Below are 18242 nucleotides of genomic sequence, written 5' to 3'. Positions count from 1 at the left end.
GGAGAGAAGGAGAGATAGAAAAAATATATAGAAGAAGAGGAAAATGGAGAGGATAGCAACATGAAGCAAAAAGGTAGAGGATAGATAGGAATAGGAGATTGATGCTTTTTAGTAATTAATCTCGAGTGCTTTGTACCTTACGTTTTTTAAACTATTTAACATTTTGCAACTAAGTCCTTTCGCACTAGTGTTTGGTATAAGTTAACTTTTTTGTCATTTTTTTTTCTAAATGTACATACATGTCATTTTAAAAACATGCGATTATCATCTTCAAAGCATCGCGGTATAATTTCTGTTTTTAAAATTCCACATAGTTATATATGCGGGCAGTTTGTATGCCACATAGTCATATATGCGGGGAGGGTTGTAATTACAGTGACTTTATAAGTCCTAAAAGTCATATTCAAATCAGTAAAGAATTACGTTGTATGTAATGTCTATGGTATCTCTTTAAAATGCGTCCAATGCGTAGTTCTTTCTCTTTTGATCACGACTTAGTATATTTCTAAGTTTTCGTCTGCACTGTATTTTATATTACCATTATTATTATTTTCGTAGCTATATTAATCATTGTATTGTATTTGAAATAGATATCAATGAATTGTTTTACAGTACCATTTTAGTCCTAAAAACCAGATCCAAATCAGCAAAGTTTACCTCAAGGGAGTGTTGTTCTTCCATGTGTCCATTTATGTAATCACGTCATATATAATAGCAAAATGAAAACTTATCTGTTTTGGAAGTGATTTAGTGCATTTTCTTGATGATTATCACTGTAAAATTTATTTACCGATATCATTTTTTAAATTCGCATTTTTAGTTTTAGATCAGCCATTCAAACTTTTGTAGTACTTCCAGAAAGAGTAACTTTACAATATTTTCTTGATTAATATTGAACTTGGTTCCTATTTTAGTTACATGTATAGTGTCTCTAGCAGTCCTAAAAGCCATAACCAAATAAGCAAAAAAATGCTTGGTTTTAATGATGTTTATTATATATTGCTTATATTACTAAGCAAAGTACTAATTACTGACCCATAACGCATTTTTTTTTATTTTGGTCATGACTTAGTATTTATTTAGGTTTTAAATTCCACCGTATTATGTAACTATTTTTATACTATGCCAGTGATTTTACAGGTTTCATTTTCATATTTTGTTTATAATAGTTTTCTATTGAGGTTCTAGTGTATATTAGTAATGTTTTCCTTTGTATTTACGTTGCGATGCGAAAGGACGAATGTGGTTTAACTGCTGAGTATTAAGTCAAGATTTAAAATACTATGTACAAGGGAAAATCGTATATAATATTCGACCATTACTTAAAGCCAAATGTGGCTCATATTTAACATATGCGTAACCGCGAGCATAAATCTAGAACTAAAATAATATTTGGCATATTGTGCATGATATGATAATTAATCTTTAAGTTAAATCACAAACGAAAGTAAAGATAAAATAAATAATATAAAAACGAAATAAATAATTACGCACTCTCAGATACCAGCGAACCGCGATGTTTATCAATCAATATTGGTCTCCATCCATCATAACTAAACCTTGCTGATAAATAATACAAATTTGTACCAATAATAATAAAATAATTATAAAAAACAAGAAATAAAAAATTAAGTCGTGACAATAAATCATTGAATAAAAATAATAAATAAAAAACCTTATTTTACGAGTAGGCATTGAAGGTACTAATTATATACAACTATTATGGTTATTGGCCGTACCACCAGGTCATAACGCCATTCTCATTACATATATTTACATTATTAGATATAACACTATAAGCCGCCTTCTATTTATCAGAACTCGTACTAAGCGAAAAGGTATTGTCACAGTCTAAGAACATCCCTATTTAGTCAGTCCTCGTACATTAATTGTATGGAGTACTGAATAAATGAGGGTTTTTGTCAACGATGCAATAACTTTTCGTTCAAAGTACTACGGCACTACGCAACTAAGTATCATAAGATGGGGACAACTGTTTTTTACTAAATTAACTTATATTCTAAATATCGTCATAGATTCGTAGCCAATCCTCGAATATATGCATTTAGTTTAAGAGATTTAGTTGTTTTAACATCTTTACATCACAACTACTACTAACCTTACCTAGAACTACTCATGTCACACTTTTTGGAGGCCTTATTTACAGATTCAAGAAGGCACGCATACCATATAACAAAGAATAGCTATTGATAGAAGAAGTATTAGCATCAAAGAAATTAACGTTATTAATACTACATCTATCTAATATTTTGATTCCAAAGATCAATTGGACAATTACTTAATACTATAAATTGTCAAATTTCAATGTGGTTCAAATTTGGATAGATTAAGTATTAATTATACGCGTTTATCGTATTTTTTGTTTAATTCTAGCGTTATTTATAGCATTGTTCTTATTAAGTTAATAGGTCAGTTGTATATCCTTTTTTGGTTTTCTAATAAGTTACTTTTGTACAAGACTAAACTTTTAATATAACACCAAGGCATACTCGAAGCGATCCTTCTTCGAAGGTGTTCTCTTTCTTATCCTTAACTTATGCTGTAAAGATAGAGTTAAGCCGTCCACCTGTCAAATAGTTGTCAAGACAAATGAAGAATTTCACTCATGTATATGTTTTTTTGAAATACCCTAAAACCCTTTATTAAGCTCTCCAACACTGTTCATTCCTCACTGATGAGGGTTCCAACTTCATTATTGATCTTGACACTCTTTGCAACCAGTTTTTTTCAAGATTACTTTTGTGTAAAGTCTAATATAGGTATAGTCTATAAAATAGTTTATTTAAGTTCCTAAAATTTAATTTTATACGTAGGACATTTGGCAAGTGGACGGGTCGTATTGGTGATGCAAAGATTCGCACTAGCGGTTTTTTAGATGTCTGAAAGCAGGATTCGGTTGGATGTCTGACAATTTTATTTCAAATAAACCATTCCGATGTTATACAAAATCAAAATCTTTTTGGGCCTAATTACAACAGGCGACGAAAACTCATCCCAGGACCAAGCCACCAAACTTGGTCCCAAACTAACTCACGTAAGTATTATATTTTTACCACGCTTTTATTAGCTTGGGTTGTATGTATGTATGTAACGAAATCTTTGAACTCGAGTTTTACCCACTTTGTATGGTCTGATTAATTTACAATTTTGAACCGATCAAAATACACGATTTTAATAAATTTATCCCATTCTCCTCATCGGGATCGTCAGGAATCAGGATTAACAATTTTCCTTGTGCGATTTTAGCGTAATTTTTAGTTTTTAAACTATAATTATTTAAGATATTCAAACACCGTGTAATTTCCAATCCAACTCATCCACGTCATCATATCGTAACAGTCCTTCTGCAAAAATTTTAATATTCACTTAGTTTTAGATGTTTTATAAACAGTTCCCTGATGTTGACCATTATACTAAAACAAACCCAAAACTGCTACACACTCTGTGACACTGTGTGATTTCGTCACATAATTCGATGATCTAGCACGCTACCTCAAAACATAGAAAGTATTCAAGTCGTCTGTTATAAATTCAACTTCGTCTAATTGTATTAATCTAACCAACTTTTCACTATATCTTTTTAAAAAGTCATTAAAAGAAGCAGTGCAAAATTGGTTCATAACACCCAAATGCCGTCTAAATTTTTGAAATCTAGTCGAGTCTTTCTAGTAATCTTTGCATCACAAATAGTAACAGGAAATATAGTAAAGATATATGTATAAGATACGGAGGTATACTCAAAAATTAATACACATTCAGAATATTAAGGGTCCTTATTTCTAATATAAATTAGATACTGAGATTAGATAGCACGAACATCGTATCCCTTCTTCGCCGCGGTTGGTAAGCGTTCGCCCGTTAGAAATGGATTCTCTGGCTAAAAGAAATAATGTAACGTAAGAAAAAAATACCGAATGTCATCAAGTACATTTTATATTTTAAATTAATGCCCTTGTTGGCCCTATCACTAATATTGGAGCTTTGAAGCTTTGGAGCTTTGAAGCTATTTGGAGCTTTGAAAGACAAACAAGTAGCATAGGAATTAATTAGCGTTCATAATTTCGGACGTAATATAATTTCTGAAATATTAATTTTGTATGGAATTGCAAAGGTCATTTCATTATACATGATAACCATGTTTCATTTGCTAGTTGAATCACCAAAACGTTTAATTGATTTTGATATATCCTGTCATAAAAATAAGAGTAGATGTAAATACTTGAGAGGATAATAACTTCTGAGAAAGCGATATTTTCTCCTGTATATTCTTAGAAACAATAACCTAGATACATTTCAACAATATATATATATATATTAATAATCAATGTAGTTACTCTTTTATGTTTAAGTCTTAATTACTGTCTCATTGAATGATTCTGTAACTATTGCGTTTTATTTAGCCACCACGCTCAAGTCTATGTAAAAACTTTCAACCTAGCTTAATTTGGCAATGAAAAATTATTGTAATATCTAAATGCTTATGTCTTCTATATACTTACGTCGGGTTGGTATTTCTTAGCGACCAAGTTCTTGTGATGGTCGGGGTATCTGATGTCCATCTCGTTGGGGGACTCTGGGGGGCAGCTGAACATGTGCTCACCGTCACACATGCACCGCTGGGACAGCTGGTACTCTCGGCTGAAGGCCGCAGTGTTCTCGAACTCGGTGATGCAGCCTTGTTCTTCTAAACCAACAAAATTTAGAATTAAATTTGGCTGCTTAAATTGTAATGCTAATAAAAAAATGCAATGTTAGTGATGGGATACGAATTGTATTGGATTTTTCTGCAAAACTAGATTCAATATTAATTTGGTTTAGCAAGATATGCTTTGAGGAAGTTTAGCTTATTTCTATATTTCGGTGAATTTAATTGAATTTTATTTACCAATAGTTTTAAACATTTTAAGGCCATCTAAATTTGAGGCCAACTGTCTAAATTTCAGTACTCACCTGATCTTGCTGAAAAAATCTATTGATGAAAATATCAAATAGGATTACTTACCAGTGTAGCCAACGGGGCAGGGATTGGGCGGGTTGCAGTAAGCGGGAAGGACCGCGTCGGTCTTAATCATTTGGCGGTTCAGCACCCCTCCTGATGGTTGCAGGCGCTGTTCTCCCTCGCCTGCTCCGCCGGTCACATATTGATGGCCCCACAAGGAACTGTCGAAAACTTTACTGTCAGCACTAGCGCGAGGCTGCTATCACTATTTCTAGCTAGTGGTACATGAAATAATGCTATCGATAGTAGATATGATTTCGACTACCTTAATAGTAGTTAGTTGCATTCAATAGCACAATGGATACTATCCATGGGATTTACTATTTAGGTCATTGCATTAGTAGTATTAAATTATAGATAAAAGGAGATGTTTCATTTTCGGCCATCTCATGTACACTATATCTAAAAAACACGAATAATTTGTATAATTGAAGAAAAATACACATATATTTTGATAACCTAAAGTATTCCTGTTTAAAAATATTTAAAATAAGCATTCCTCATTGAAATATTAAATATGGCGGAATACTGTCAATGTCAAGTTTTCAAAACTGTCGATGTCAGTCAGGGAACCTATGTGTACCCCACACATAGGTTACTATACTCTTTGGATGTCGGTAATTCTGTATTTCGCTGTTTTTGTCGTAAAGTTATTGTTACCTTAGTACTTTACAACCATGCCTTCTTTTTGGGTATCCCGTTATTATTTCTGAATTTAATTAATTATAACAAAACCACCTTTTAAATAGTATCTGGTTTTATAGATGTAAGTGCATGTCAAATTAAAAAAGAAGAAGTTGTCAATTTGATATGTGTAAAAGTGGATATATACATATTATATACTAGGAATCCAATGTAAACGTTGAATAAATATGTACTGATGAGAAGATTCCATTTCAATTCTGAATATGTTTTTGCTCTGTGCTGCTTACGATTTTGGACTGATTGTACCTTACTTGTTTACCCAGCTTATGTTTTATGGACTTTTGTGATTTTCGTGCGATCGCTGTGGATTGTGTTGACAAGGATTCAATATCATCAGGTAAAATATACATCAGTTAGTTGTATTAATCGTGATATAATCGTTATTTCTCTTTTTTAGATAACTACAATAGCAAGACAAGGACATTCTTGGGATGACAAAATAATCAGTTATTATTGCAACTGCATCGCTGGGCAACGAACCGTACTCGTAGGTAGCTGCGTTCACATTATGACCATTGTTTGATGTTTGGGCTGAGATCGTCACAGGATATTACAGAACCTGCTACATGATTGGATGAAAATATTGATAAGGGAAGATATTGAATAAATAATGTATCTAAGTGAAGAATAAATAAAATATTATGTAAATGTGTACCCAAAGTTGTTTTATTTACACGTTTAAATGTTTTAACTAAAATAAATTGGTATAGAAGTGCATATTTTGGTATGTTTGTTTTAAGTCAAGATTTATGAAAGTAAATATAATTAATGTTTATCAAATATAGGTATTGTTTCTCAATACATACAATGCAATATTTATATATCTACGCCCATTCGCGAAAAAATATATTAAAAAGTATATAATGTATATAGTAAGTTAAAATAGAATGACAGATGACATTATTACGGTAATCACTACCGCCATGATGTTTTTCAACTATTGTGTTGCAAGTTTAAGTGTAAATTATTGTTTTTTAACAATTAAACGAACATGATTTGAAGAAAATGAACCGCTACGAATTGTTCTTTGCATGTTATCTTAGTTTTTAGTATAGTGTACAAAAGGTGGCCGGGAGCCCATACATTTTGAAACATCTCCTTTAGAATTTTGAGAGAACATATAATATGGTATTTACAAAAATTTATATTGCTTTAGCTACATAGAAATCACAATGCATGTATATTATAGCTTAGCAGAGCATACATTGGATGAAATTTTGTTACTCATTTGTAGCTTTAGCACAACATGTTATATTAATATAACACCACAAGAATCCCCTTATTCATAAACGGCCTAAAAGTAAAAATCATAATTTAAATATCTTACATTATATAAGATCACAGAAGCAACGTACATAAGGAGAATAACCGAAATATGGGTAACGTTATGAATAAGAGGACCAGAATATTACAAATAAAAATAAAGAAACAAACACACATATTGATAGCGACAGCACAATTAACACAAAAATAGAAGAGCAACAACGAAAAACAAATAATGCACATTTCGTGTAGCCGTATAGTCAAAAACACATAGCTGATGTAAAGTTGTTACCTGTGCTGCAGGTATTCCTGGTCACGAAGGCTTGGGTTGGGGTTTCCATCGATCAGCGAATCGTAGTCCAGTTGTTCGTGTTCCAGCTCCTTATTGGCGCGCGCCATCAGAGCAAGGTGTCTCTCGCTGGAGGGGAACTCGAGGTAAGAGGAGGCTGCATCGTTAAAGTCCTTGCCCATCCTCTCGACCACTTCACGCAGCAATGCCTCGGTTAGGATTTGGTCTTGCTGCAAGTTTATATTGGGTTAACTAAAAATACTTTCAAACCTGGTGCAAGATATGTTGAGTTATTTATGTAATATAGTAGGATTTGAGGTTTTAAGAAAACTTGTATCCAAATGTAGAGTGGGTCTTTTCACAACGTATTCTAACAATTAAATTTATTTTTCGGCTATGTTTACTAGTTATCTCTAAGTTGAGATTGCGACCATCCATTTAAGGTTTAAATCAATGTCTGAAAAGAGCAGTTTTAATGTGTCCAAAAAAAGAGAAGCTACTTACAGGCCTTACCCCAATAGAACCAAGGGGGGTAAATGCTATTGTTCCGATGACGCTTATCGCCAAAATTAGTATTCCTCGGGGTGCCATTACGTATCTGAAAAGAAAGGAGAAAACATTCAGAAAAGATGTACATAAACCACGAAGTGTTAGTCAAACATAAGTTGTGACCCGGGAAGATATTACGTTTCAAGAAAAACTCTAATGGGTAGCCTTCAACCGTATATTATTTATTTATTTGAAGTAAAAAACGAGTCATCCGTTCCATAGTGTATGGCTTCTACTGTTTGTGAATATGTGCTATCAATTCCAAATAGGATTGAAGTCCAATTGGGTGGACAAAAATGCGTCGCTAATTCAACCCTTAAGGACCTTAGCGTACTTCGGGTGAATCTTTTTTACTACACTGTTCAATTTAAACCAAAGCAGTAGGTGGTTCTGGAGTTAAACCATAAGAGGTCGTATTATCAAATAATGGATATCATTAATTATCGCTTAAGTTTTGTTATACAACTTGTTTAAGTTTGCATTTGGAGTCACCTAGCTTAGGTTATCATCATCATAATGTCCTTTATGAAGAAGTTTGATTATAAGTGCAGATGTGTAGATTTCATATACTCTTGGTTTATTGTTGGAAATGATCTTTAAAAAAATATCTTATTATTGATCATATTGCCAATTCGTCATATTCCAATCCGGTTTATCTTGATCCTGGTAATTCTAGACGTTAAGTGCCGTTTTTGTCTTTTTTTAAATCGTCATATTGTCTAAGAAGCTCGATGTTTGAACAGGGCGAATCAGCACTTCACGTCGGGTCCACTGCCTTTGCTTCTGGATCACAAGTTAGGCCCCACATGGAGTACTGTTCATCCCTGTAGGACGTTTCCAAAAACCGAAAGGTTCTTCAAGCAGCAGCCACTTTTAAATTGATAACAATGTCACAAATATAAACTTGCAGAAATTCACTCTCTATGGCGAACTGTGTAGCAAGGCAGACATCAGATAAATCGGATCTGCAAAAAGTTGTTCCATCCGCAACCAGATAGTCATCAACACGATGAATCCTAGAAGTAAGTACGAGGACTTGTACACTATTATATTCTAGAATGTATTAGAAGACATAAGGAGGTAATATAAGATATGAAGAGACGCTTAGCGGTTAGTAAATACAATTGTTTAATCTGTGGCATCTATATTTTTTCCAAGGCAAGATCGAAATCAATCAGATGATACAATACTTGTTCCGAAACGACATAACATGCTTGTTTAATGTTTTTGGACGTAAAAACTTGTCCGTAACCATTGTGTTCCTACGCGTAGGTGTCAGCGATTAAGATACTATCAAATGTTTTGGCATTCGGCTTCTTTGAAATGTCTGTCTTCTTCAATGAGTTATAATTGATTCGAATTAATTAGAATATCTAACATGATGGTCAGGATATCCTTGGCATAATGCTTGTCACATTTCAAGGAAGTCAGTGCACAAAAAGTATGAATGAAAGGTCGTTCTGTATTGATTTAATTATGTAACTTCGGTGAATTGTAATAAACAAGCAGTGTCATCTATTTATATGTGGTAATTTCCAGTCTCATTATTTTAGCTGATCGTTTATGTATGATTTTCTTGAGATGAGGAGTAACATAGACTTTATTCTCAAGCTGTCTAGTAAGAAAGTACAGAACATAGAAGAATATATTAAAATAATAGTACGCCGAAAAGTTTAGTAAGTATTTTGGTATATATGTCACATTTGTGTGCATATTGTCTCAGTGCCTATTATTTAAAAGACAATGAAAGAAAAAAATAGAGTCAAAGATAACATTTATTTAGAAGTGCTATATAATAACTAGGATATTGGTTGGTAGACAAGAATGAAAGAATTTTAATCAAAAAATCCGAATATACTGAAGTCATTTCTGAAGTTATAAGTAACTTGTAGTAACGTGTAAATTTGTAGTATTTATGTAGAATAAAAATATAATCCTAATAATAATCTTTCAAAGAAGCAATAAAAATCGGTATCTATATTTCACGGAAAAATTGAAGTAGTACTTATTAGTAGTGAGAGGAAACTTTTATTGAACGTTACAGGTCCATTTCAGATGACTCAGCACTTGAGTAAGTTTCAGTTTTTATTTCATGGTAATTGGCTTACTCAATCAGGAAATAAGGGAATTCAAAGTACATTCCTTGTATTAAAATAAACACATATTGATGAATAAATAGACATGGTACAAATTGTATCGTTGTATGTATTATGATTACCTGACAGCGAAGGTTGATGTTTTCCGAGCGTATGTATGTACAATTGTACATAATATGTGGAATTATGTGGAACAGTTTTTTTAAATAACTCTTAGTGCGGATTGCATCGAAAGCCCGTTTAAATTACCGTTAAAGTTAAATATAACAGCAACTTTGCGGCCGGTATATTTTTTTTAGATCATATTAGACACTCTGTTTACATCGTTATCCAACGAAATATATTGAGCGCCGACTTCAGAAATATGTACTAAACCAACATTTATTTCAATTATTTTTTACTTTGTAGTGATATAGAAGTCGGTTGTATTTTTATGTTAAAATTTTTTTCCGGATATTTTTTCGTAGTTCTCAGGAGTCCTTACTTCCTAGTAAGAGTGTTGATCTATATCATAACAAAATTGGTTATAGATTTTGACGGGCAATAGTTTACATATTAGGTATATTAGGTACTATTTACATCAGGCGTTTTGCATGTTCATTTGATACTAGATAGGTCGCAGATAGTAAAATAACATCCAGAATTAGCTGACGTTTCATTTTACTGGCGTTGGAAGCAAACATACTTTGTATACCTATAACATTTATGCCATTATAAATACATGAGGCACTACAGGCGAAGTAGTAGTGCTAAGCATCTATTTCTAACGAGCTGCGCCTCGCGATTTCACCCGCGTTTAGTTATAATTTTCAGATTTCACGGGTTTTAATTAAACTCTATTATTTCCTTTTTCTATACTAATATTATAAAGAGAAAAACTTTGTTTGTTTGTTTGGTTGTAATGAATAGGCTCAAAAACTACTGGACCGATTTTAAAAATTCTTTCGCCATTCGAAAGCTACATTATCCACGAGTAACGTAGGCTATATTTTACAGGAAATATATTTGATAAATAGATTTTGAGGCGGTACAAAGTTTGCCGGGTCAGCTTGTTCTTAATAAAGGTATAAAATATCAATGTAAAAATTATAGTTCTTCTAAAATTGCCAGTGAAAGTCCTGACAAAATCAGCCTAGCCGTTTTGTAGATTAGCCGGAACAAACAGACAGACAGATAACTATTTTAATAATTGTTTTTTTGTGATTGATTTGTGTGTCCACCAAATTTAAGGAATGTGTAATTAGTAAAAATATTTGATTTTGATAGTACAAACAGACACTCCCATTTTATTTATTTATATAGATAAGTTACTATTATAGACGGTCTTCATTTTTTTTTCAAAAACGATTTTAGTGGTATCTTCCTACGTACAACCATTTCGAGATGAGATTTGAGATATAACTGCAAAAAGAGTATGTTGCTCATTTGTTTCGACAAATAGACGACACATATGGTAGAGTGGTCACTATACAGCAGAGGGTTTCGGTGTCGATTCCCGGCCAATTTTTATTTGTCGAATCTTAGTGAGGTCTATGAGTGTGAAAGTGTATTTTAAATTTTTATCTATTATCTTTGCGCCTTTGTTTACAATGCATGATTTCTAATGCAAGGTTGCATGTTGTAATGTACCCATAATCAATGAGGTAAATCAGTGCACTGCCTATTATAAACGCTATCAAGCCTAGTGGTTGAAACTCGGCCTGTCGATCGACGGGTCTGAGATTCAAATCCTACAGACGTACCTCTAATTTCTCGAAGTTATGGGCATATTAGCAATGTATCACTTGCTTTAATGGAGAAGGAAAACATCGCGAGGACACCTGCATACCCAATATATTTAAAAAAAATCTCAAGTCTTAATATGAAGTCTACTAAAAGGCACTTGAACAGCGCGGTGGACTATGACCTAATCATTCTTATTCAGAAGACCCGTGCCCAGCAATGGGACAGTGTCGACGTTCTCGAATTAAAACTAACCGAACAGAGAAGTTGGTTTTCTACGGGTCCCTTTACCTTTGTGCCTTGTGTTATTAATAGTGTTTTGCGTGGGCGCCTTAACGGGAAATACCTTGCAGATATTTAGTTATATCAGGATCAGGTTGGGTTATAATCGCGAAAATTTATAAGCCTCCATAGTTAGGACTTGTTTTGCAATGCTACTTGGTTACCTAGGTTTTTAGGGTTCCGTACTCAAAAGTTAAAAAACGCGAGTCTATTAGTATCCGCTGTGTATCCTCTACCTATCTGTTACAGGGCTCTATCTCTTGAAAATTTGTAAAAAAGTGTATTATTATGGGCATTATAACAACAACGCAACAACAAATACTAAGTAGAAAAAAAGTTAAAAGTAAGGAAAATATTTCTCCCATCCCTTAATTTTGACCTTTTTAAATTTTATATCCACAGCAAAAAATGACAAATTACAGCAGCAAAGGCGAAAAAGTTATTTACAATAACTATAAAAAGTTATACTCCCAATATTTTTTACTACTTTTTCACTCCTGAAAATAACTGTTTTGAGTTAAATAACTAAGTGTAACAAACATCGCCTATTTTTACCGTAACTGCCTATAAATAATAGCAAATAAAGTATACAAGAAATGATATTTCAATAAACAATATTCAATATAGTATACATAATAGATATTTCAATAAACAGCGTTTATAACATGGATTCTCCTACCGGTAAAGTTGGTTATTTACCTACTTGTGATAAAGTACCGGTTATCAAGTACAAAGTAGCCGGCCCATTCACTGTATTCATTCAAGCTCTGTGCCATAGAGTAATATAATATAGAGTTGCTAATATGTTATTATGTAACAGATAAATTTTTGAATACGACATACATTGCAATAGATAATTTAGTTAACACTATTGCCAATATATCTAATATATGTAGTTGACATATAGGATTTAAAGCAGGACGTCATGCTACGCCTCAGGACTAACGACTAACTTTACGTAAAAGGCAGAATTACGTGACGTCGGTTTCTTCTTCATCAAAATACGAATGATGCTTATGGTTTTATGGATGGCTTTTCCCTTCCAACCATTGCTTTTATCTATCACGTTTAATTATGATGAAATGTGTGTTCTATTAATCTCTTGTTCCAAAGAAGATGTTACATAACTGTACAATTGCTTTATTCAAATAACGTGTATTAAACTTTTTCCTTTAAATAACATTTAAGACTTGCTATATAATATGTTAATTCAATATGAATTAAGTGGAAACTCTACATTTAGTTAGCCTACAGTCCATCGTAGGCGGAGTCTGTAGCGTCCTCCGCCCGCGCCCTGCCTGTCGTCGCTTATATCAATCGTAAACATTGGACCAAATATAATCTTACTACTAAATTTGCCCTTTGTTAATTACAAACTGTGTAAATAAGTCACAAGTGGAAAAAATAAATGAGAAAATCGATTACGTAAAAAAGTTCCGGGTTAAAAAAGCCAAATACAAGATGATTCATTCAAGCAAAGTTTTTTCTATGTTATTATTACTGTCATTCGTATCTTCAACTAATAATTATGTTATTTTAAGATGTTTTAAGAGACCCCAAAAATAGTCGTGTTATCGAGCACCTATATTAACGAAATATGCATGCTTATTAGAGATGCGCCGAATAGTGGTTTCACCGAATAAACGAATACCGAATAATATTCGGTTTAACCTTTACCGAACCGAATATTCGGCCGAATTATTCGGTTTATCATATCTTTATTGTCAATTTGCCAGTTACTTGTGTTCATTATCACTTAAAAATGTTGATTTGCGTTTTAAAAATAATTACTGATTAAAGGTTTAAAATAAACGTTGATTATACTATCTATAGATTAAGTAATAAATGTGTTGAGGTTTCAAAATAAATGTTGATTTGAAGTTTAATTGCTTTATTTTATTAGTTTTATTCAACACATTCTTCATAGGATTGGAGTTTGACTTATAATATAACATAAATCTTACATAAGAAGTTTTGTGTTTTAGTCCTGTACCATGTCATGTACACAAGAAAATAGAAATACTCGAACCGAATATATTCGGTAAGTAAACCGAGTAATTCGGCCGAATACAAATAGCAAAAAAAATGCCGAATATACCGAATACCAAACGAATATTCGTCTCATCTCTAATGCTTATTAAAAAAAAACAAATAGTACCTATATGTATAGCTTTATAAATATAGTCAGTAACATGAGCGCGTTTTAATAGACGCTTTAACAAGAAGCTAGCTATATATATACTCCACTGGTTAGTAAAACGTTTGTTTGATTCTGCGTTTATCAATACACGTCAAATATTTTGATTGCGTTCAGTAGTAATAATAGACGATAGGTATGATAGTACAAAGACGCTATGGGAGTTACAAATCTAAATTAAAAAATGTACTTACAGTAAGTACACGTTACACGGTATTATCGACTGTATATTTATTATTCTTATCATTTTACATAAAATACTTTTTCTGCAATATAGAAGTATAAAACGAACATGCAATCCACCTAATGGTAAGTAGCTACTGCAGCCATAGTCATTTGTAATAATCTCTAGGTTAAATTTGATTCCTGTCGCGGGCTGAACACAGATGCGGTGCTATGCCCGAAGTCTCGTGTTAAACCTATCGAACTTTACTAGCTATAGGTACCTATTTGAAATTCTCCGTTCTCTTATCTTCATAAATTTATGCTCAAATCGTTTACTCGCTTGTATTATATTACTTTGATAGTCATTCATAGTTTCATATGATCTTCGTTTACAACTCTTCATTTTTTCTACCTTTATCCATTACGGATAAATTTCCAATATATAAGATGTACAAGCTTAATTTTCTGTTTCATATTTCTTCCTTGTATTTCCAATGACTATGTCATTAATACAAACTACTCATATAGTCGTAATGTTATCATTTTATTCAGCTTTCTCTGTCTATATCAGTGTAACTTATTAGTATAATTCAATTAATACTTAGTTTAGCATTATGCAAACGTTTGCTCCACGACTTGGCGCCAGCCGTGGGCGGGGTTTGAAGCGTCCTCGCTCACGCCGGTATGTGTTGCGGTTATCGATATTCGACAAACATTGGACGTATGTTTGATTGATCGATTGTTTCACAAAAATTACTATAATTAAATTAATACTTAGTTTAGCATTATGCAAACGTTTGCTCCACGGCTTGGCGCCAGCCGTGGGCGGGGTCTGAAGCGTCCTCGCCAGTTACGGTATGCTATGCGGTTATCGATATTCGACAAACATTTGGACATGTTATTGACAACTTATTGACGATTATTTGACACGAACTGTTTTATTAAACAAAAAATATCAGGAGTTGCAGCTTGAAGTTTTTTATCGTATGGTAATAAATATAAGAATCGTTTAATGTTTAGTAATAGTGTTTTACTGATTAATATTTTCACAAAAAAATCGTATAAGTTTATTTGATTACTAACTAAGCATTTACTTATAACATTAGTGGTATGCGGAATAATTAAGCATTAAACTTTATCATCTTAAAACTTTTGTTTACATGGGCCTAAGTATCTTAGATATTGCTGTATCGATTTTGACGGGCCTTATAAAAAATATTATATTTTAGTCCGATTAAATATTTTAGTCCAATGATTGCAATCTATAATTGCAATGAAAAGTAAAAAATAAGAGGTTCCACCAGTAAAACCTTGTATGTCCATAAAGAATTAAGAGATCTACATTTTTGGATCATTCCCCAATTAACAACAACAACTACTAATATTTCTATACTACTTCTTAAAGTTCCTATTACGAGTCTTTCAAGGACCCAAAGTCGTTATAACTTATTCCAATAAAGATTTTATCCAATTCTTGTGAAACTTGCGTGATCATAAACAATGCCATATATTAAAATAATGTCAGTGACACGAACTGGCGTCATAAAACAATCTTATCAGATCTCTGGCGATGGTATCATCATTTTATATGTCTCTCTCCTTATATACGACACTATTTCGAGCGTTATATATGACCTGTAATGGCCAATGCAACATCGATTATTGTATCTCTAAAACAGAATTAAAACCTACAAGTTCACATTCATATTAAATATCAATAACTGATAATAATTATATTTCTAGTTTATATAATAGAAAGAATAAGACTTATTTAATGTCCACTAGACTAGAGTTACATAACTATTATCAACTTGTAACGTGACTTAAACATAAACTTGAACATAATATTAAATTTGTAATGTGGTATCTCCACACAAATTCAAACGTGTAGATAGAGTGTTTGATTTACTTTTTGTACCAAATTGTACAAAACAAATTAAGCGGAAAGTTTGTAAAGGTTTGGAGTTTGCGTCAAGTGCAACCGTGTGAACTATAAATAAATAAAATAAAGATATTATAACTCTCGATAACATCACGTCACAGCACTAGTCGTAAACCAGTTGGCGAGTGCGGGGGTGCGGCGCCACGAAAGTACGACGTATATCTAGTTTTATATCGACAAACATATACAAATTGACGGGTAACCGATACGCTACCGTTGACCGCCTCGTGCTGCCTTTACACTTTGTTACTTGTTTTGTCATACGTGTTTCAATTAAGTATTTGTCAATTTGTTTATTTTGTCATAATTCAAATTCGTCATATAATATTTAAATTATCGAATAAACATTGCTTTTATTTTTATCGCAGTAAATGGTTTGTGGCTATTTTTGATATTTAACAAGTCTCTTATCGTAATGTGCTTTTGCGATTGAATTTTCATAAACACTCAAATATTTTTTTGGTCGAATTATTAAAGTTAAGTGTTTGTCAATCAAAATATTTTCGTACGAAGTCAATTCTTTACAGAATTGTTTTTGATCAATAATACCTCTCGTAACATAATAAGTAAGTATATATTTATACATCTATTATATTGCAGGTATATATTTTTATACCTTCACCTCAGTTACTAGTAAGTAAATTCTAAGGCAAGAAAGTTAATAATGCAAAGGCAGCATTTGTTTCTGTATAGCAATATTAGATATGAAATTTGAGCTTTATTTCACTAATTTTAGTATCTAGCGGCGGCTTAGAAGCCTACTCCCCTTTGGCTAATAGCTGATATTATAATTAATTTATTTAAACGGCTATCACAAGGATATTTCAATATTTCCTAATGGTTTTGTTCAAAGTGCTAATAGTTCGAGTTTGAGATTTGTGAAGGTTGGTAATCAAAGGACTGATAACGATTTGGGAAAACGGTATTTGAATGGCGAATATTATTTATAAATTTCAGATTTTTTCATCAGGTTCTCCCTGAAGACGATCACATGCATTACTATTCCTGAGGATTAAGATGACTACTTCATCTATTCAGCCAACCGATATTCACACACCACAACTTCATCCCATACACCGCAAAGCAAGAACTGATTCCTGCTAGAAATACGTGTGACAGTGGAACCTTCCCGGTCGAACCATATCATATGGATTTACATCTCCTTAGGTAGCAGTGTCCACTTTCCATCAGTACTCTTAGCATGACTTTTCAAAACATCCATCAATTTTACATTACGTTTACTGAATCCATTATTCTGTTCCGTTTGCTTCCGTAGACTGAGTAAACGTAACAATAAGTAAGTGCTCAAGTCTTTTTGTCTGCCTCACATGTTCGCATAATAGAGAGACAAAACATAAAGCGCCATTTTGTCACATTAGACATTTAATGTTACGTTACTGACACTATAGTTTTGATACAATCCGCTAGGGGCGCTGATTGGCAAATGTATGGGCAAATACGTAAACAAATACCAAAACAGTCATATTTGTCAAAACGTAAAAACTCATGGTAAGGGTACAGAATTGCATGTTCGTTTACTACTTCGATCTTATAAAATGCCATGTACAATTGTACAATTGTACAATAGCTATAGTTGACAGGGCGTTTTCACCTAAGTCTACGTGCTACATTAAAGTTGATGACGTATAAGTTTGAACATTTCTGTACGTTTGACTTATTAGTAGTCAATGCGTTTATGTATCATTTAAATAATGATTTGTTGATATGTATCAAAGCGGATATAACAAATTGCTTATAATTATAATATGTGCCTTTAAAGAGAGAATCGTAATAAGTATTATGTAATTTCAATATCTTATTTATTTCAATTTAACTTTTGACGTGCTGGTTAATAATGAAATATTATATTTTTTATTTTATATCACATTTCGATTTTAAATTAATTGAAGACCGTATTAAATCTTAAATATTGTAAAAATATAATAAAATGATAATTAAATATTGCACTAGGTAAATAAATTGTACATCTTATTATGTTAAATGAATTTATT

The 18242-nt window shown here is 32.4% G+C and overlaps 1 protein-coding gene across 2 annotated transcripts in view; it reads right to left on the bottom strand.

Annotated features, from left to right (window-relative positions):
- Window positions 1-1231: 1231 nt before the first annotated feature.
- 7B2 (Secretogranin_V domain-containing protein 7B2) overlaps window positions 1232-18242 on the bottom strand; it is a 56755-nt gene continuing 39744 nt past the window's right edge. For both annotated transcript variants that reach the window (XM_073082912.1, XM_073082913.1), the window contains exons 2-6: window positions 7782-7875; window positions 7281-7507; window positions 5024-5181; window positions 4521-4705; window positions 1232-3898 (exon numbers count right to left, since the gene is read on the bottom strand). In XM_073082912.1, the coding sequence (XP_072939013.1) occupies window positions 3824-3898; window positions 4521-4705; window positions 5024-5181; window positions 7281-7507; window positions 7782-7868 (732 nt within the window). In that variant the 5' untranslated portion in view covers window positions 7869-7875 and the 3' untranslated portion in view covers window positions 1232-3823. The remainder of the gene's footprint in view (window positions 3899-4520; window positions 4706-5023; window positions 5182-7280; window positions 7508-7781; window positions 7876-18242) is intronic.

The sequence above is a fragment of the Epargyreus clarus genome, unplaced genomic scaffold, assembly GCF_041222505.1.
Source record: "Epargyreus clarus isolate Ecla_fem2 unplaced genomic scaffold, WU_Ecla_fem_2.2 ptg000018l, whole genome shotgun sequence".
Classification (NCBI taxonomy): Eukaryota; Metazoa; Arthropoda; class Insecta; order Lepidoptera; family Hesperiidae; genus Epargyreus; species Epargyreus clarus.
This window is presented reverse-complemented; position numbering and strand designations above follow the sequence as displayed.